This window comes from Ischnura elegans, chromosome 7 (assembly GCF_921293095.1).
Source record: "Ischnura elegans chromosome 7, ioIscEleg1.1, whole genome shotgun sequence".
Lineage (NCBI taxonomy): Eukaryota > Metazoa > Arthropoda > Insecta > Odonata > Coenagrionidae > Ischnura > Ischnura elegans.
Genome location: NC_060252.1, coordinates 109777887 through 109795671, shown reverse-complemented (window position 1 = coordinate 109795671; position 17785 = coordinate 109777887). Strand labels below are relative to the sequence as shown.

The 17785-nt window shown below is 38.5% G+C and overlaps 1 protein-coding gene across 1 annotated transcript in view; it reads right to left on the bottom strand.

The window, feature by feature from the left end:
* Nucleotides 1–17785, bottom strand: part of LOC124163066 — a 159392-nt gene that overhangs the window by 114280 nt on the left and 27327 nt on the right. Inside the window, exon 2 of the mRNA XM_046539852.1 lies at nt 14133–14329. Coding sequence (XP_046395808.1) covers nt 14133–14329 — 197 coding nt within the window. The remainder of the gene's footprint in view (nt 1–14132; nt 14330–17785) is intronic.

Genomic DNA, 17785 nt, shown 5'->3' with positions numbered 1-17785 from the left:
CGTGGCTCTGCATTTTAGTTTAACTAATTTGCTAGTGGTGAACGACTCGGCGTATTTGCAGGACCAATTACCTAATTTTGGTAATGTCTTTCAATTTTACTATTCAATTCTGAAATTATATTAAATCGTTCGTACTTTGAGGCTACACAAAGTTTATGTTTAGTCGAGTTGGAGGGAACAATATTAAGATTTTAATCCTGGGGAATATTAAAAAAAAACTTCTTGAAGAGCAATGGAAAAATGATCAATAATGGAAAAAATAACAATGAAAATATGAAAAATTGTTGTTTATCCGCAAATAAATTAAATTTTTAGCTAATTCCGACGTATGGTTTATTTTTAATAACATAAATACAATCTTTAGGCTTACTGTTATATTCCTGCATGTGTTTTGATTTATATATTGACGTTAAATAGTTTAATAATAAATCTTTGGTGAAATGAAGCTAGAGTATTGAAATAAAATATGTGCTACTGTTGCAATTTTAGTTCGTTGGAAACTGTGGAGGTGCGAGATACATACGTCAGTGGCGCAAGGAGGAGGGGGTTTTAGGGGATAATCCCCCCCCCAAGAGCTCTATTCTACTTCATTTGATTGATAATGCTTATAGAATAGTGTTAGGATTAATAAAATATCCCTCAGAAGGCCGCACCTCCCGCTTACCCTGGCGGGTATGCAATACCGTCAATACAAGTATTAGTTGCGCCTGATACCCCTCCTAGCCTTAATTCTTAGCTGCACCCCTGCATTAAATTTTGCACACCGAAGATTTATTTTAAAAGTTAAGTGAATGTTATAAAACTATGATATTCCTGTCCAAAAGTAAGATTTTATAGTGAGTAATTGTTTCTTTCCTTTCCAGGTAAGTGACGAATATTGCGAATGGACACTCTCAGAGTTCCGCAAAGTGAGGAAGGTAAGATTTGTCCGCTGATGTAGGTGACTAAGCTCAAGTAGGTAGCAGTATCTTAAATATTGGGCATTACGAAACAGCTCTTTCTTAAACATAGCTCTCCTTTATCAAGTACAAGACATCCACCCTTTGTGATGGGTTTTGCTTCCAATGGATTCGACATACGACACAAAGTGATTTTGCGCGCGCTTTTTTAAATTTCAAAATTCCGCTTTTTTGTTTTCACTCGCACGATATATTCATTACCTGTGTGATTCTACACCTTATATTTAGCTACAAAATTACATTTAATTACTAATGTATGCGCTCATTTTCTTTTATTGATCTCTTGTCTGGAGACAGTGCCGATTTAACAAACGACGTAGTTGGTTTTACGATCGGTCCTTTGGAACGGATTAATATCGTAAAGGGAGGATCTAACTGACAATGGTTTTCTTTTTCCTGAAACTTATGAAGTGTACTTGAAAATATTTGTTGATGAATATCTCGACACTTATCATCGAAGTGGTACTTCACTCGCTCTTCCATGTTTTATTAAACAAATGATCTTAGTCCATTGCTCAAAGTGATTGTTGAACCATAGAGCTAAAAACACCATAAATCTGTTTTTGGTGATGATTCTATTCTTAATGTCAGTATTAGTCTTCAATTTTGCATGTAATCGGGCTTTCTTTGCTGCGATTTCCTCTTCAGCGGTTTTAATGCCCTCGGATACCTCTTCTATGTTTTTATTTATTCGATTCAGGAGGTGCAAATGGTATAATTTCAACAAGCTTATAGCTTAATATTCATTTGCAATGCTAGAGTTAGTTTTTACAGTTTTATGATTCTCAAAATGAGTTCATCTAGCAGTTGCGATAAGATCGCAGTCCTAACGAACATAACGTGGAAAATTTATAGTCATCAATTTTTAAATGGATTTTGTGAAATGGAAAGCGTGCTTTGATAGGATGATGTAAGAATGATCACGTCATGCTCCTTGCTAAAGGATTATTATTCTTAAGTTCCATATGCTTATCAATTCTGTCCAAAGTAGTTGGAAATTCTTTGATTGGTTATGCTGTAGCGCGCTGATTTTCCTTATCGCCAATGCCCAGTCCCTGCTGATTCTTAATGCTCATCTTCTTTATGTCTTTCTTTATCTCCCTCAGTTTATCAACTCGGAGATTAACATGGGATTGTTCAAAAAATATTTCCCTTCATTACATTTCTCAAATTATCGCTGAGTGCTTTAGTATTCACACTGTCTTTTCATGAATTATTGCGATACACTTCACCCTTTCTTCTCCTGTTCCTTCTGATGCCACACCAATTCTCACTCCATCCGTAAATTTGATCTTCCGAGTCCACGTCCAGCTCCAGGTTTCTTAATAATAGATGTGGCGTATGATTTGTTTATCATTTTATGCAGAAGTAAATTTGATGGAGAAAAAATGAAACCGAGGAATATTTTATATTTACGCTGCCTAGCATTTGGTGTAATGAATTTTGTCTACCAAATGTTCATGATTTAATTGAATTGTTTAGTATGCGGTGTGTATTTTGGTAGATTGCATTTGGATTGAAAAATATAGCCTCATAATTGAAATATTAATCCACAGAGATGACAGCTGCGTTGAAATAACTGAATTCCTTGTTTATTCTTTATTTGTTATGAGATCTTTGGTGGCAGTTCCCATGGGCCTGTGTTGACATTCCATTCACTAAAGGTATGGCATAGTGGAAGAAGCTATGCATTTTATAGCTCGTGCCGGTGAAGTAAAAATTTGATATTCGTATAGCAATTTCTAAGCGCTAGAATGTGAGTCACGTATCCAATACTTGCCCTAGTTTCTGGAGTTCTGACGTAGCGGACTTATCTTTTTTCTCCATAGACAAGGTTGCTTGATAATTGTTATTTTGATTAACTTTAAAGCAATGGAACGGAGGTGATATTGAAATCAACAAGTGAATATTTATGGCAGTTTAATTGAATTCGTGAAAAGCAGAAATAGCTGTCTTTACATATTTTATTTAACGGATTTAAATTTTAATGAGTGGTATTCTATGATGATTATTTACCAAACAGTGGACCAAACACATGATATCACGATAATTTTTTAGATTTATTTCACATGATTTTTTACTAAGTCACTTATTAGCATTATTTTTAAAAATTATTTTGATAGATCCAGGGTGCTCAAGACTGACAATGAGTGCAAATATTGTCTGTACACTCTATTGCCATACAAAATAAGAGCCGTGAAGGCCAGAGTAATGTGTTAATAATTACAGTGGGTATCTCAATGAAGATAAAAGGGAAAAAGGGTGTTTTCGAAGTAGGTGACAAATAGGATATTGTTTGGCGTGAGAAGGGAAAGGTTACGTTGAAAGAGGTTGGAGAAATTTTTCTAATATGGAACTTCGAAATGTGGAATAATTAGAAGAAAATATGTGCCAAGAGAGTTTTCTGTAACCTAAATATTAGAAGTTATAATGAGCTATCAATCATAAAGAATTCGCACAAGGGTCCAATATCCGTATGAGGTAGCCAAGGCATCCCACTTTTCGAAAGTAGCGAATATGCATGGTTTATTAAAGCGATATTTATCACAAAAATGTCTATACATTCTCTATGAAATGGTTTTTATGGTCTGTAGACGTTGTTGGTTGTTTGATTTCAGTTGTGGAAACATGAATCGAGTATATGTGGTTGCAGAGGGACGCAGAAATTGAGCACTTTTATTGGATGACCTTTTTAATCCGAATATTTGATCAAATGTGCGAATGGGATAAAATAATGACACTGAACTTCTATTCAGACTTCTTTCGTCATCTATATGCATTTGATAATTTTTCGTTAGCCAATACGGAGTGAAAGCAAAAAAAAGCAAGTGTTTTTAATCTATCTACGCAAATATGGATGCAAAAATTCTAGTATGGGACATAGCCACTGTGGAAAAACAGTATCTCTAAGATCGAGCTTGGATCTTTTGACGAGTACCGTTCTGCAAAAAAAAACATTAAAGCAAGATACGCATAGCACGCATGTCCTTTTCTCGTCCTGGCTGTTTTCATTGCAGTCTCACGGCGTTATTGTAACGCCAGTGGCGTCTAAACTGGACCCCTTCCGTCAGCTCGTATCGCCGAAAAGGGTCTTCCGACATGGACCCTTGACATCAAATCGAGTTACGAATCGGTCTGCCCTTGAGGAGTGACGAGCTTCCAGAATTTCGTGTCTGCAAATTTTGATGGCACACTCAATAGTAGGTAGGTACGTGGTCCTACTCAATGGCAACTTAATCCAGTCTCTTCCCCAACTCCTTGCAGAAGTGGCCGACCTCATAAAGCTTAGGAAGGATGTCTTAAACCCTCTCTTGTTTATCCGAACTCCTGGAATTTATTTCCTCGCTTTTACTCTGAGAGCTGATAGTGTATCCTATCAGAACTTTTATGACTTTCCACCCCTTTAAGTCCAACAACCCCTTGAACTACGCAAGAGGGCTCTGTCACAGATAAATCCGCCCGCCTAAATATTGGTGGTCAATATAGTTCAATGAAAGATAAGAAAATCCTTTTAATTTTTTTTTTAGTATGATCAAACGGCTTTAATGGTACTATTCGTATGTGAAACTTTAGCCACAAAATAATATCATGCAGGATTTTTAATATTCATATTTTTTATTACTATCATTACATTCAGACATTAAAAGCAGCCTTAAGAATGGAAGATAAGTCGTTTTCTGAAACGTCAGCCAATACGACTGAATTGACTTGGTGTAGAGCCCGAGAATAATTCCTGAAGTTTGAGATCCCACTGCGCTTGTTCAGCATTTCCTTTACTTATCGATTATGACAGAGATAAAAAATAATGAGCGCTCATTTCATTTCCGTATAAAATCGTTTCAGGCTTAATTTTGTGGAATAATGCTATATCCATGATTGAAGCACAAATGGTAATTTCCACACTATTTTATTTATCACTTAACCGACCATGGTTTAGAGACTTGTTGCCATTTTCAAGGTAATCCAACAAAAAACTCTCTCGGTATATATACCCAGGCCAAGGTAGGAGGTGGGGGGGCATATGGAATTGGAGTGAGGCGAGTGGGAGGGGGAAACAGTTTAGATGAACAAATGAGTGAAGGCCGAAACCAGAAGACATACAACAAGAGAAGCGTGAAGGTCAGGGTTTTGACGTCATGGGGAAGCTTAACTTTAACAAAGGTGAGTCTGTACAAAATAAACATCATTACAAAGTCAATCCGGGCTGTTGGCAATTTCAAATTTTTCCATAAAATCTAATTTAAGCCCTTTGTTATCATGACTAATCATTGAGTTAAGTGATAAATACAAAAAAATATTGTGGATATTACCATTTGTGCTTTAATCACTCATTTTATTGTCTCTTTTTTAATAAATTCGCTCTCTTATCTTTTTGTTTGTCCTTATGCGAAAAATATCGCAACTCTAATTCCACTCACTTCCCGATTTGCTGCTGACTTAACATTTACAGTAAAAATCAGAAGAAGATTACTGTTGATGCACTATTTATACTTTTTCCGAGGCTATAGGAGCCGCTATTTTTGACAAACAGCATATTTATTGCTTGCACATTTGCAGCATAAATTTTAATGTTGTGGCCCCCTGTCGCAGTGGACAACGTATCTTACCCGGACTCAATGCTAGCAGAGTTGTTACTTTTTCCTTTTCTTTTTTTTAGCAATGGCTCTGTGCGTCTTTCATACAAATTGGCTATTCCATTTTTCAACTTTTATGCAGAAGTTTTGGTAGCCTTGTAGGTCTCTCATCTATAAAATAAAAGTTAGAAAGTAATAGGTATTACTATAGGTTATCACGATGAATAAAAGAACAACGATTTTATTTATACCAAAGGAAATAAAATATTCTAACAACTTAAAACATTAATTTGAAAACCCACGCTTCTATTTGAACTAAAAAGAACATTAACCAATAATCACCCTATTTTGGCCCAAGGTCCCGCTTTTTATCCTCTTGCTTGGCTGATTGTTGGGATTGAAAATAATTCAACGCATAAAAGATAGTCTTCGTGTTCCAATTTTATATTCCGTTCATTATTGGAATTTCTAAGTAGTCTATTAGTTGGTACCCGTAAATATCGTCGATTTTATGAGGAGTCATCAGCAGAATCACCAGAAGGACTAAATATTATCATGGGATTGATGTTTTTTCTAAGTACTAGATATTTCCATTGATAGGCTATGGAGAGGTGATTTAAGGCCAAAAGTTAAATGCTTCAATGGCAATGCCTCAAAAAGATAATACCAATTATCCCCGTGTGTGATAAATGGGATTTGCTTCTCTTATTGATTTTCAGAAGTCGTTCTTCTTGAATGGCATCATCGTCGTCAAAGGATTCCAAAAATCTTCGATAAATTGAATTGATTTGGCCAACTCGATGGAACGGCGGTTATTTCCGATAACAATGGCGCATTGAAGGATAAACCCCTTCAAAAGTCGAGGTTGGTTCATTATCGTCGGCCTCAACGCGGGCAGGTCTTTCTCCAATTGGGGACAAAGGGCGAGAGAATCACCTTGGCGACGAGAATTTTTTATTTCGGTCCAGAGGAAATAAATGAGGCGACTCCGCCTTCCAATATCAACTGCGTGACAAAGATTGTACTATAATTTGTCATTTCTAGGGCTGGGAAGTGAATGTAACTCGCCATTCAGACATTCTGAGAGTTACACGGTGACAGTGTGAAGGTAACATAAAATTCCTCCTTTCCCAACCGTCACGATGGGTCCTCATCACACACGTGAAATGGAGTACGACTCGTACCCCGAAACGTCGGCAGCCATGGAGGAGATTACCCGGTGAAGAACTCGAATGCCTTCACTACCGATGGACTAGTTGGAAGTAAATTATCCAACGGGCTATAGTTGAAATTCTTATCGCCAGGTTTACATAAACAAGGCTCGAACTAAAAGAAGTAAAACGCGCTTCAGTGGTGAAAGCATTCATGAATTTCATTTCATTTTAAAGCCATTAATATTTAATTTGCATTAAAAGCCTACAGTACTATGTATTTATGAATGATGTGAAATATATCTGCATGAGGAATGGTAATTTTTTTTACCTCGCTTCGCCGCATATTAGAATGAAATGAAAATTTCGAAAATACAATGAGCGTGAGATACAATCCACGTAAGAAAACCGAAGCATTAATAACTTTAAAAGCACACTTCATCGCAATAAGGGGTCCCGACAATTTTCATGGGCAACCAGCAGCACATATCTACGCGTGAAAAATAAGTTTTTAAGATCTAAAGTTGAGGTTGCAGAAACGATAACGTGGGCCTTGCTAGAGCACATAAAAGCTGCGAAATCGGGTGCACCGCAACACTGGGTTGAATTTTAATGATATGTCTTCTGCAGATCTCGCCGACAGCTCCCAAGGCTTCGAGAGAACGTTTATAGCCACTGAATCTTACTGATTGATGCCTAGTTTTCTCATTTGGTGTTTGAAATGATTTAAAAATTAACGGTTTGCATAAACTAAGTGTTTAAGTCAATAGTAAGTGAATATTTTTGTTATGAACTTCAAAACTTTAGTCGTGTATCAGATATTTGATTACTTTTTTTTTCATTATTTTTGCTTATTAATTTTTAAACTTCCCCCTCTCTAAGTATTTCGGGGCTTAAACAACGAATAAGGAAATGTGCTATTCTTATTTACCAATAAAGGTCCAACGTTTTGAGTATACGCCTTCCCGAGGTCGCGATGGTGTTGACATACATTTACTCTGATAAATGGAAAAAGAATTTAGGTAGAGAGTTATAACGGTTTGTGACATATTGCAAGCTTTTCGCGAAACATTGGTTAAATTCACAATAATGCAAATTCATAATTCCCATATATGTTTTCCCCCTGAATCTGGAATCGGACCATGGCCCTTACGCCGTCCTGGTTCAAAGACTCGCCCTCCAATTTATCCACTTTCATGGTGCTAGACGTTAGGCCCTCGCGGTACATCCATAAATAGGCATTTTGAACTGTAATCTATGATTTCTTAAGACCATTTCATGAAATTATTTAAGTTATTACCTAACACTATGGCTAAATGTGGAAGGCACTTATGAATCTTTCCTAAGACATGGAGCTATCATGGGATGTTCAACCCCGTAGGATGGTAGGGTAGTAACTACGTTAGACATTTTTCCCAAAATCCGCTATTCCTCATTCATCAGCCATCAGCCAACCCCTCCAAAGATTTCCTCATCTTCTACAGGCTCCGTATCATGTTTCACGCAAGGATCATGATACGAAGACAATGTGCCATTAGCTTTGAAATAAAATATCAAGTTTCGTTAGAAAAAAGTTTGCTTCCATACCGTTTCTTATTTCAATAACAAATGAATCGAAACACGGTTGACAATATTTAATTAATCCTAATACATTAGGCACATAGTGTTAATCTTTTCCCAAGAGATGGAAGCAACTTCGGGAGAAGCATCGTTATGTAGTCACTGCGTCACGCATCTCCCAAAATCCGCTATCCCACTCCCGTCAGCCCTCGTCTCACCCTTCAGGCGCTTTCCTCCTCTCCGGACACTCCAATAGGCCTCAGACACCTCAGAACATGTCTGGCGTAGGTTTGATGTAACGAACGCTATGAATCATAAGCTTCGAAAGGAAATGTCAAGTTAAGCGGGAACAATGGAGTGTTTCACTCCTCCCCCTCTCTCGCCAAATGACCTTCTTCAGCCTACCTTCTTTCGTTTACACTATTTCAGGAGGCCAACTGCTAAATTAGTATGCTCCTTGACGAATTTGCAGTCCTTCAACGCATGTATAGCCAACTTCGTGAGAAAATCGTGAGATTTCGTATCGTCGATGCGCGCAGAAAAAAAATCTGTGAAAATTTTAAAAGTTTGAACGTATATCTTCATTCATTCTTGAGACGACCCATTATTATTAAAGTATTCTGTCGATTAAGGTAGGTTTGCATGGAGTCCTTAAGAGGAAATCCGGGAGGCTCCTCTTACATCATGCACTTCCCTCTTCAATGCCCCATAATACATACTACCTTTCATTGTATCTAAAAACCCTATTCTTTTCCTTCCCCTCCCTCTTTTCCCTACCATTCTACCCTCTAACAACCTTTTCAACATCCTTTCCCCGCTAAGTACTCGCTCAATCCATACCTTCTGTCTCCTCCGTATCTCTTCTAAAAGCTGCCTCTGCTCACCCACCATGTCCAGCACTTCGTCGTTCCTCCTCCTCTCCGTCCACTTCACCTTCTTCATTCTTCGCCACACCCACATCTCGAATGCCTCGAGTCTTCTCTCGTCCTCCTTTCTCAGTGTCCACGTTTTGCACCGTAGAGCGCTACACTCCAGGTCAGACTCTTCACTAACATTTTCTTTACATTCTTACATAGCGAACCTCCCAGAAGCTCCTTCCTGTTCGTGAACGCATCCCTTGCTAATGCAATTCTCTTCCTAATGTCCTTACTACTGTATCCGTTTTCCTCTAACGTACTGCCTAAATAGTTGAACTGCTAAACCTGCTCAAGTTTTTCACCACCCACCTTTATCTTAAGTCTAACATTCCTCGCTCGTGATGCTTTACAAAACCGCATAGCCTTAGTTTTCATGTGATTAATCCTCATCCCATACTCCTCGCAACGCTCGTATAAGTTAACCATATCTTGCGGACGCCAACGTACTACGGAAGATCAGATCATATAAATAAAATAAGAGAGATAGATTGCAGAACAGACAGATTCCGAATGTCATTTTTTCCACGATCAATAAGAGATTATAACGGCAGCAATAGAACTCGTAAATAGATTGCATGACTTGTAGTGTAGCCTACTAACCTATGTAAAACTTAATGCATGTTTCTGAATTTCTATTCTATATTCTACTTCTAACAGCATATAGTAGTATAGTTTGTTATTATACGGGACGTTTTTTGGACGGTGTGGTGTGCATGTGGGAGTCCAAATGCATGCTGCATGCTGGTGATTGATCACCCCCTGCCAAACACCCTAGAGGTGGCTCGCAGGGTATTATGTAGATGTAGATGTATAACGCATCCACTAGAGGCTGAAGCCCCCTCGTTGACTGGCTACTCAACGCCTGATCATCCGCGAATCTCACTGATTTGAACATAATTCCTCCCACTTATACTCCAGCTTCTAACTCATCCCACGCTTTCCTTACAATCTCTTCAGCGTACACGTTAAAGAGCAGCGGCGATAGAGGACAGCCTTGCCTCACTCCGCGGCCCATTCTTGCCCACCCAGATTCTCCGTCCGCTACCCTCACTCCGTCCGCTACAGTCCGTGCCATATAAAGATTAAGAATCAGTCGCCTATCTCTCAAATCTACACCTATTTTCTTGAGAATATCCATTAACTCTACCCTGTTCACTCTATCAAATGCTTTCTCAAAATCCACAAAGCAAGCATAAACTTCCTAGTCATAGTCTAAGTTCCTCTCCAACAGGAACTTCATTATCGCTATTGCGTCACAAGTTTACTTCCCTTTTCTAAAACCAAGCTGATAATCGCCCAAACACTCGCCTGCCCTCGCCTCCATTAGGCGACTCATTAACGTTGGAAAAGCAAAAATATGGACGCTTGAGGTGAGGATAGTTGGAATAGGAGAAATGTGCGAAAAACGGACAGTTGTGGTCAATGCAGCTTTGGGCTCTTCGCGGAAATAGGACGTTATTATCTTCCGAGGCAGGTGAAATGATTGGAGAACGGATGAATAGAAGAAAACAAGTGCGTACCACTCTACTTCACGCCTCTGCAGACCGAGCCTCCGCCTTGACGTTGAAAACTGCGGTCAAGCCAGCATTTTTTTGATTAAACAAAAGTAAATGGTACCCAGGGGTACATTATATTTATACAATGGATAATACCAATGAAAATGGATGATTATGCGATTAAAAAAATATCATTCGCGCTGAAAATTACAGTGAAAGCAGTTCTTCTCTAGCCTGCGTATTATTCGTAAAATTCCAATTTTAAAATTGTATATTAATCTTGCGCTCAAAACGGCACATCGCCATGTTGGTTGAGCGTGACGTCAGAGTCCAGTAAACATTAGGTTTACGTGGTTACAGTAGACTATTTGTCCCAGTTTTAGAAAAACCTATGTATCTCTCTATACCATCATTAGTCATGTGAAATATTTATCCTGAATAATTGACAGGTTTAAAGACTGTATGCATACTGGAAGATCCATCACAATCTTGATAATAGCTTTTAATACTTTTTCATCCTCCTCATCCACGGCGATTTCCACAGTGTGAGATTATTGTTCTCACTTAATGCTCTGGTGCCACCTTAGCCCCAACAGTGCAAACGCTCAAATTTATTAACAATTGAACCTAACAAACGGCTGAAACACCGGATGTCTCTCTTTCAGACCTTAGGAATGCCAAGTAAATCGGCGTAAAATATGATACGTTGTATTTCTCGAAAACGTTAACTTCACATATTCCAATATTGCACCAAGAACACATTAAAAGCAATGAGTAAATGATAATAGTAAAATAGAATACAAACCAAGCTTTAGATTAATAGCGAACGAGAATGTTTATTTATTTTTTTTACATTTCAATTTCGCGGCTTCTCAACTCCGCGTCGATAAATCTTCATTATTGGAGAAGAAATAAGCGGCCATGAATTGCTCTACCTTCTGAATGTTCCCAGAATGCGTCTTTACGAAGTTGGAGTCAACCATTGCGCAATACAAGTACCGTAAAAACTTTTAAACTATTCACACATGTTTTTCACACCCCCTTCACGTTATGAATCAGTATCGTCGTAGATGTTTGTTGTCGTCGTTAATGTTTTGTTATTGCCACGGAGCGAGTCTGCTTACTCGCATTCTGACTTCACAGGGCGTTTTTGTAGCGCGAAAGAATATAGTAATTTTGCGAACTTTGAAGCTCTCTAGCAACAAGAATATTGAGAATTATTAAGTCATATTTTGCATACGTTAATAACTTTAACTTATCTAAACTTGTAAAAAAAATTACCTTTTTAATTTTACGAGAGCACCCCAACGGTTGATATTCTCGAGAATATTATTGGCTATCACTTAGAAATGCATGGAAATTAGGTGAATTGGAAACGCTTTATGATACTAAATAGTAGGCTTTCGCAGACTGACTTTGAATTAGCGGTTGTTCCTCGCTCTCTCTCGCTCTTGGATGCATTAAAAACGACGAAAGGTATCGGCAACGCTTTAGTTCTCGTCAAGTTTCTGCTTTAAAAAGGAAATTGGAACTTTACGTCATTCTTGATGAGAAAAACAGCGAGGGAGGAACTTATAGCACCAGTTAGATGATGCTTTCGAATTGCTTGCGTTTAATTAAGACGATGACTTTGTGGAGTAGCGTTTCTGTCTCTTTGCACGTGCAAAGGGTTTCACGGAATGCATTCACTCACGTTTTTTTTGGGTCGAAATGGCAAAGAGCCCACTTTTAGGGCCCTTGAAGATTCGACCCGCTAACTCCAATGCAGTCCGCGTCGCGGTCGCTTCAATTCAAACGCAAACTGAGAATCTCATCAACTGCCTTTTGACTTCCGAATGCGTCGAGTGCTTATTTTTCCTCACAACTCGCTGGCGATTTCTCATCACCAATTCTGTGTGCGCAGCTAGACTCCCAGTCTTTTCGTTCGCCGTATTTATCTCGCCGTATCTTCCTCGCAGGGTTCGGAGTTACTATGTTTCCTGTTTTTTTAGGAGGGGCTGCACTATAGGGTGGTTTCCTATTATTTTTTGTGTGCATAAATCGAAAGATTATTACTCCTGGAGCACGTATTTCACGCTTTTAGATCTTTAAATGAAGATATCTATTTTTCGCGATTAAATGAAAAGTCAAAAATTTCAAGCGCGCGAAAACGCGACGGCTAAGTATGAATGCCGGGAAAACTCCGTGTGACGTCACTCTGGTTCCCGCTGCCGCAAGTGAGGTGACCTTGGGGCGAGAGTTTGGGCGTTGATACGACGCAGGATGCTAGCAGGTAGCAGAGTACCCTGCTAGCTGGTAGCGCTTGGATTATTAATACCTTATCAAACGAAGAAAACTTTCCGACCTCAGCCAGTTTTAATAAGTGATTATTAAGACATGTTTCTCTGAGCTCTGTGCCTCATGCATGCATTGGTAATCACAGACTCCTATCTACTCGTATAGAAACTAGGTCCCTGTGACGTCACGTGGAGTGGCATCGCATGGGCGCCAATCTGGCCTTTTTCAAATGAGGATAAAATTGACCCTTGCCATTCGTCTAAACCGGTGTTTCTAAAATCAAATAATTATTATATCACTAATACACGAATGGTGGTAACGAATCGCAATCAATGCCTTTTGTTTTCTTTGATGCAGGAAACTACCCTATTGGCACGGAAACTGCACGAAGACTTGCTGACCTTTAAATTCAAAGAGAAAAATGCCACCACGCACCTAAACACGCAACTTTTTCCATCCATATCTCTTTTGCTGCTCAACAAATTTAGCAACGTGCTCAGCTTCTGAGTACAACAATGTTAAAGATGCTTGAGCAGTTTTATATGCTTGGGTAACATGAGGAGAGATCACTGAAACATGCCTTCGCTATATTTAAAAGGCCTGGAATTCAATTAAGGGCGCGTGGTAAGTTACAGAGCAGAGGTCGTAATCAATGGGTCCTGGGTTCAAGTCCTGGAATAAGCCATCGTAAAACCCCAATGAAAATTCTCAAAATGCAAGGTATCTCATGGGAAATATACCCCACTTTACCTGAATGCGTGAAAATCGATCGCCAGAAGCCTGTTACTCTGAGGTGAGCTCAACCTTCACCTATCCGTCCACCCCGTCGGGTTGAGTCACACAGTATGTTAGAGTTCTTTTATCACATTTTTGTCCCACCGAAAGTCATTGACTTTTCTATTCAAACTATGTCTGTTCGTTGCTCTATAAAATCCTACAACTGGAAAAGGGAATACTGGAGCGAGTTTCAGCTGAAAGGGTTGCCATCATTTTAAATCTCTGTTTTGCAGCAAAATTAAAATATAACCGCGCAACTGTCAAGAATAAGAATAAATATAAATAACTGATAATATACAATTTTTTCATTGCATGCTTATTATGTAATTATATGTAAAGTTTTTATTTTTTTTCTGGAAAACTTCACAAATATGGTTCATGCACTTTATAAACACTTTTTTATAAGTTAAAGGTAACTTACCTCTCAGCGAAAAACTCGGGAGCAAAGACACACTCGCACGCCGCAACTATTACCATCCAACCCCTATACTCTCCCTCCAGCGCCGTCAACAACAATTGCTCCATTCCTCTACTGCTCATTATTGCCCGCTTCATTGTCATTCTCCAATCAATCGTCATACCAACATCCAACTCAAAATTAAGAGTTACATATACTGACTGCAAAGAAAGGAAAATTTTTCAAGGTCAGACTTTTACTTCGCGCTGCCGCGACGCGTATGGCGTTTAAGTTGTGATTTATTTGTATCCCAGTAATCGTGATTCTTTTCCTCCACTGCAGTTCATTCAATTCATTGATTTTTGTCGGTGATGGAGACGCAGCTACAATTGATCCTAAGCTGTTCCGTACAATGCCCGCGGCGTCAGCCCTCCCCAATCTGCATCGCAGTTGTCCTGGTGGCGAGCCACAACATGCACTCGGGGAAAACAAGTGCCACTCGGAATGAAGAATGATAGGCTACGAGGAGATAGGAAGGGTAAGGACAGGAGAGAAAAAACTAGTAAAGATTAGCAGGGGAGAGCTAGGAGGCCGTGACGTCATCAGCATATCTGCGAATAGGTGAATGTTATCGATTTTTCGCGCTCGCTACATCAAGTAGTATGCAACGGATAGGGAAACGGAAAAATAAGGGTCTTTGTATTTTTAAAAATCTGTCACCATCTATAATTATTGAATATCAGTTAATGATCCTAATATTCGATGCTCAGAGATCTTTTCTCGTCATTTATTTAACCATGAATCGTCTTGGAATAAATTTTAGTCGCATCAGATCTAACACTCGCAGCTAAAGGAGTAAATCTCAAAAGTTGAAACATAGATTCTAGCCATAAAAAATCTTTCATTGACGCATTGACTTTCGAAAAAATTGCAATAGCCGCGAGGCGTTTTCAAAAATGAAACTTTATCATAAGATAGTTACATTTTGCAAGTTTTGGTGTTGAAAACTTGAGAGCAATAATTATCTATTCTGCGATTTACTCCTTTCCAAATATAAACTACCCCCATGCATTCACTTTCCGCCATTTTACAAACAAATATTATATTCGTAGACCCTAATATAACTGAGCTGTATGCAAAGGAACTCGTGGGTACACTTGCTGATATCATAAGATATGATATTGTTCGTATTGGCTTTTTACCACAATCGTGTCTGCCATTTCAACTGAAATATTAGAGTCAATGCATTGCCGATGACTAGTTTATATTTTTTCAGGAATATCACATGCCACCTACCTGTGCATATTTAAGTGATACCTCGACGCGATAATTCTGACATCACAAAATTTTAGGACTCTCCTAGCAAAATAAGGAACAAAGTGGGACGTAGTCATGAGGAAGGAAAAAAAACATAAAAATTCAAATAAGAACTGTCGATAGTCGAAATAATCATATATTTATATTCTGAGAGTCAGTCAAGGCATCAGTCAAGGGAAGCAGATATGTTGTTTTGAATATTTTTGTTAGGCATCAAGTGTGATGATGAGGTGTCATTTCACCCCCTCCCACAGTTTCAAATGTATTTCTCCTGCTTTTCTTACTTCTGGCACAGTTTTTTTTTGCCATGAAAGAATTTCTGTGACAGTCTTATTCCAGCCTGTCACATATTCTTTCCGCATGTTGCACGGACGACGAGGAAGTGAATCCGGTTCTCTTAATTCACTCCTGATGTAAAGAGTGACGAGTATATTGGCGCTTGAATTCTTCAAGCGGGTTGGGGAGGGAGGTGGGAATATTGTCGTGTCATGTGCTTTCGAGTCTCGTGCACATAAGTGGTTTTAATTCTTGAAACTGTCCCCAGTGTTTCTTTGAAAGTAAAAGAAACTTTAATGTGCACCGTCAAAAACATTTTTAATTTTTAGTAGGATTCCATTTGACGGGAACGTCATTCTATAGATATTTTTTACAAAAACGCAGATTTGATATGTATCGAATAGGAGCCTAGCCAGCAAGCATATTTCCATAGTGCAGAATGAACAATGCTGTGATAAACCTTTTCGCCAAATTTCATTGGTCTAACATAAATAATGATGAAGGTATGCCAATTTGCATATTTGCTACCAAAATAGTATCGAATTTTTGACTATACTGACGCGTGAATTGAAAAATGCGCAATCCTATTGATATCCCTTCCATTCAATGGTCATTCCTTTCATACTGCCTTCTCAACTATCCCCGTAGTGATGAATTGGCTTCCTTCCCATACGTAATGAGAAGCTTCCGATTGCCGTCTTACGTCTCCGTTGGCTGAATGACTTCTCTCGGTCGTCGGTTTTACTTTAAAGTCAATATTTAGTTTTAGCATATTTTCGTGCCAAGTCCATCACTCAATCATCACGGTTCAGTTTATTTTAATTAGACAGTTTTATTCACGATCATTTCTCTCCTTCGTGAAAATGGCTTGTCGTTTTCCATACTTCTAACAATATGATTGGAAGTAATAAATGACGCAAACCTACCTTGTTTAACCCCTTCTAACCCAGAGCTGTTTCAGGGAGAAATCAAGTTTCAAGATTTTTCATTTTGAAAATTTTTAACTCAATGATATTTATCCTGGCAGCTAAATATTTCGTCATTAAAATATACACTACAAAATAATATTTAGTTTAGATATCTCCTAAATAGAGCTGAAAGTTTAAACATTTTTTATGTTGCTTAGCAGCAACATTGGGTTATAAAGGGCTGATGAATAGGGTGCAATATATGATTATGATGTTATCAATAGATTTTTTCTGTCGACGGATGACTTGCCCTGATAATAAGGATAATTATTGATACCCTCAGTAATTTCAAATATTCTTCATATCAGTTATTATTATATAAGTAATTTATACCCGGTATTTTATGCTGTATTTTTTTCTTTAGATTCATGGTATTTGTGTAATTAAAAAAAATATTCTTGTGAATATTATATTTTTCCGAGTACTCGTTATGATATTTAGGTATGGAGTAAAAGTATTACCCTCAGTATTTGCGTTGCTTGCATGAATTATTATGCCTGGAAATAATAAATGACGCAAATTTCACTTGTTTAACCCTTTCTATCACAGAACTGTTTCTGGGGGAAGTCATTTTCAAGATTTTTCATTTTGAAAATTTTACACTCAATGATAAAAGACCCGCTCAGATCTTTACTCCTGAGTCCGCTGGTCTGACATGGCTTTATTCAGGAATAATATGGAAACGAGACTTCCCAGCGATATCCTGTTGGACCCCAGAGCTATGCGAAAGGTCATGACTTGCCATTCATGCTATCGGTCGAGGTCCAGATGTGTAGACCTTTCTCGGCTTCCTCTCTCCTGGGAAAGAAATATTATCCCCGAACCAAATCCTTTCCCTATTCAAACGGGGCCGACTTCTTTTTTTATGGGACATAAGACTCTTATCATTCACATGAATCGCAGGAAGAAGAGAGAGCCGGCCACGGCGAGGAAGACGGAGAGAGGAAGCGATAGAGGCGACCGATTTCTGGAATAGGAGAGCTGAAAAGTGACGCAATGACGTCCGAATAAACAGGGACGACAAGCTGGAGTACACCGTGGGATAGGCTCCCCAAAAATTTTCTATTTTAGTGGAATGTTTGATTTGTTTCCTTCAGGGACGCAGCTAGGACGTAA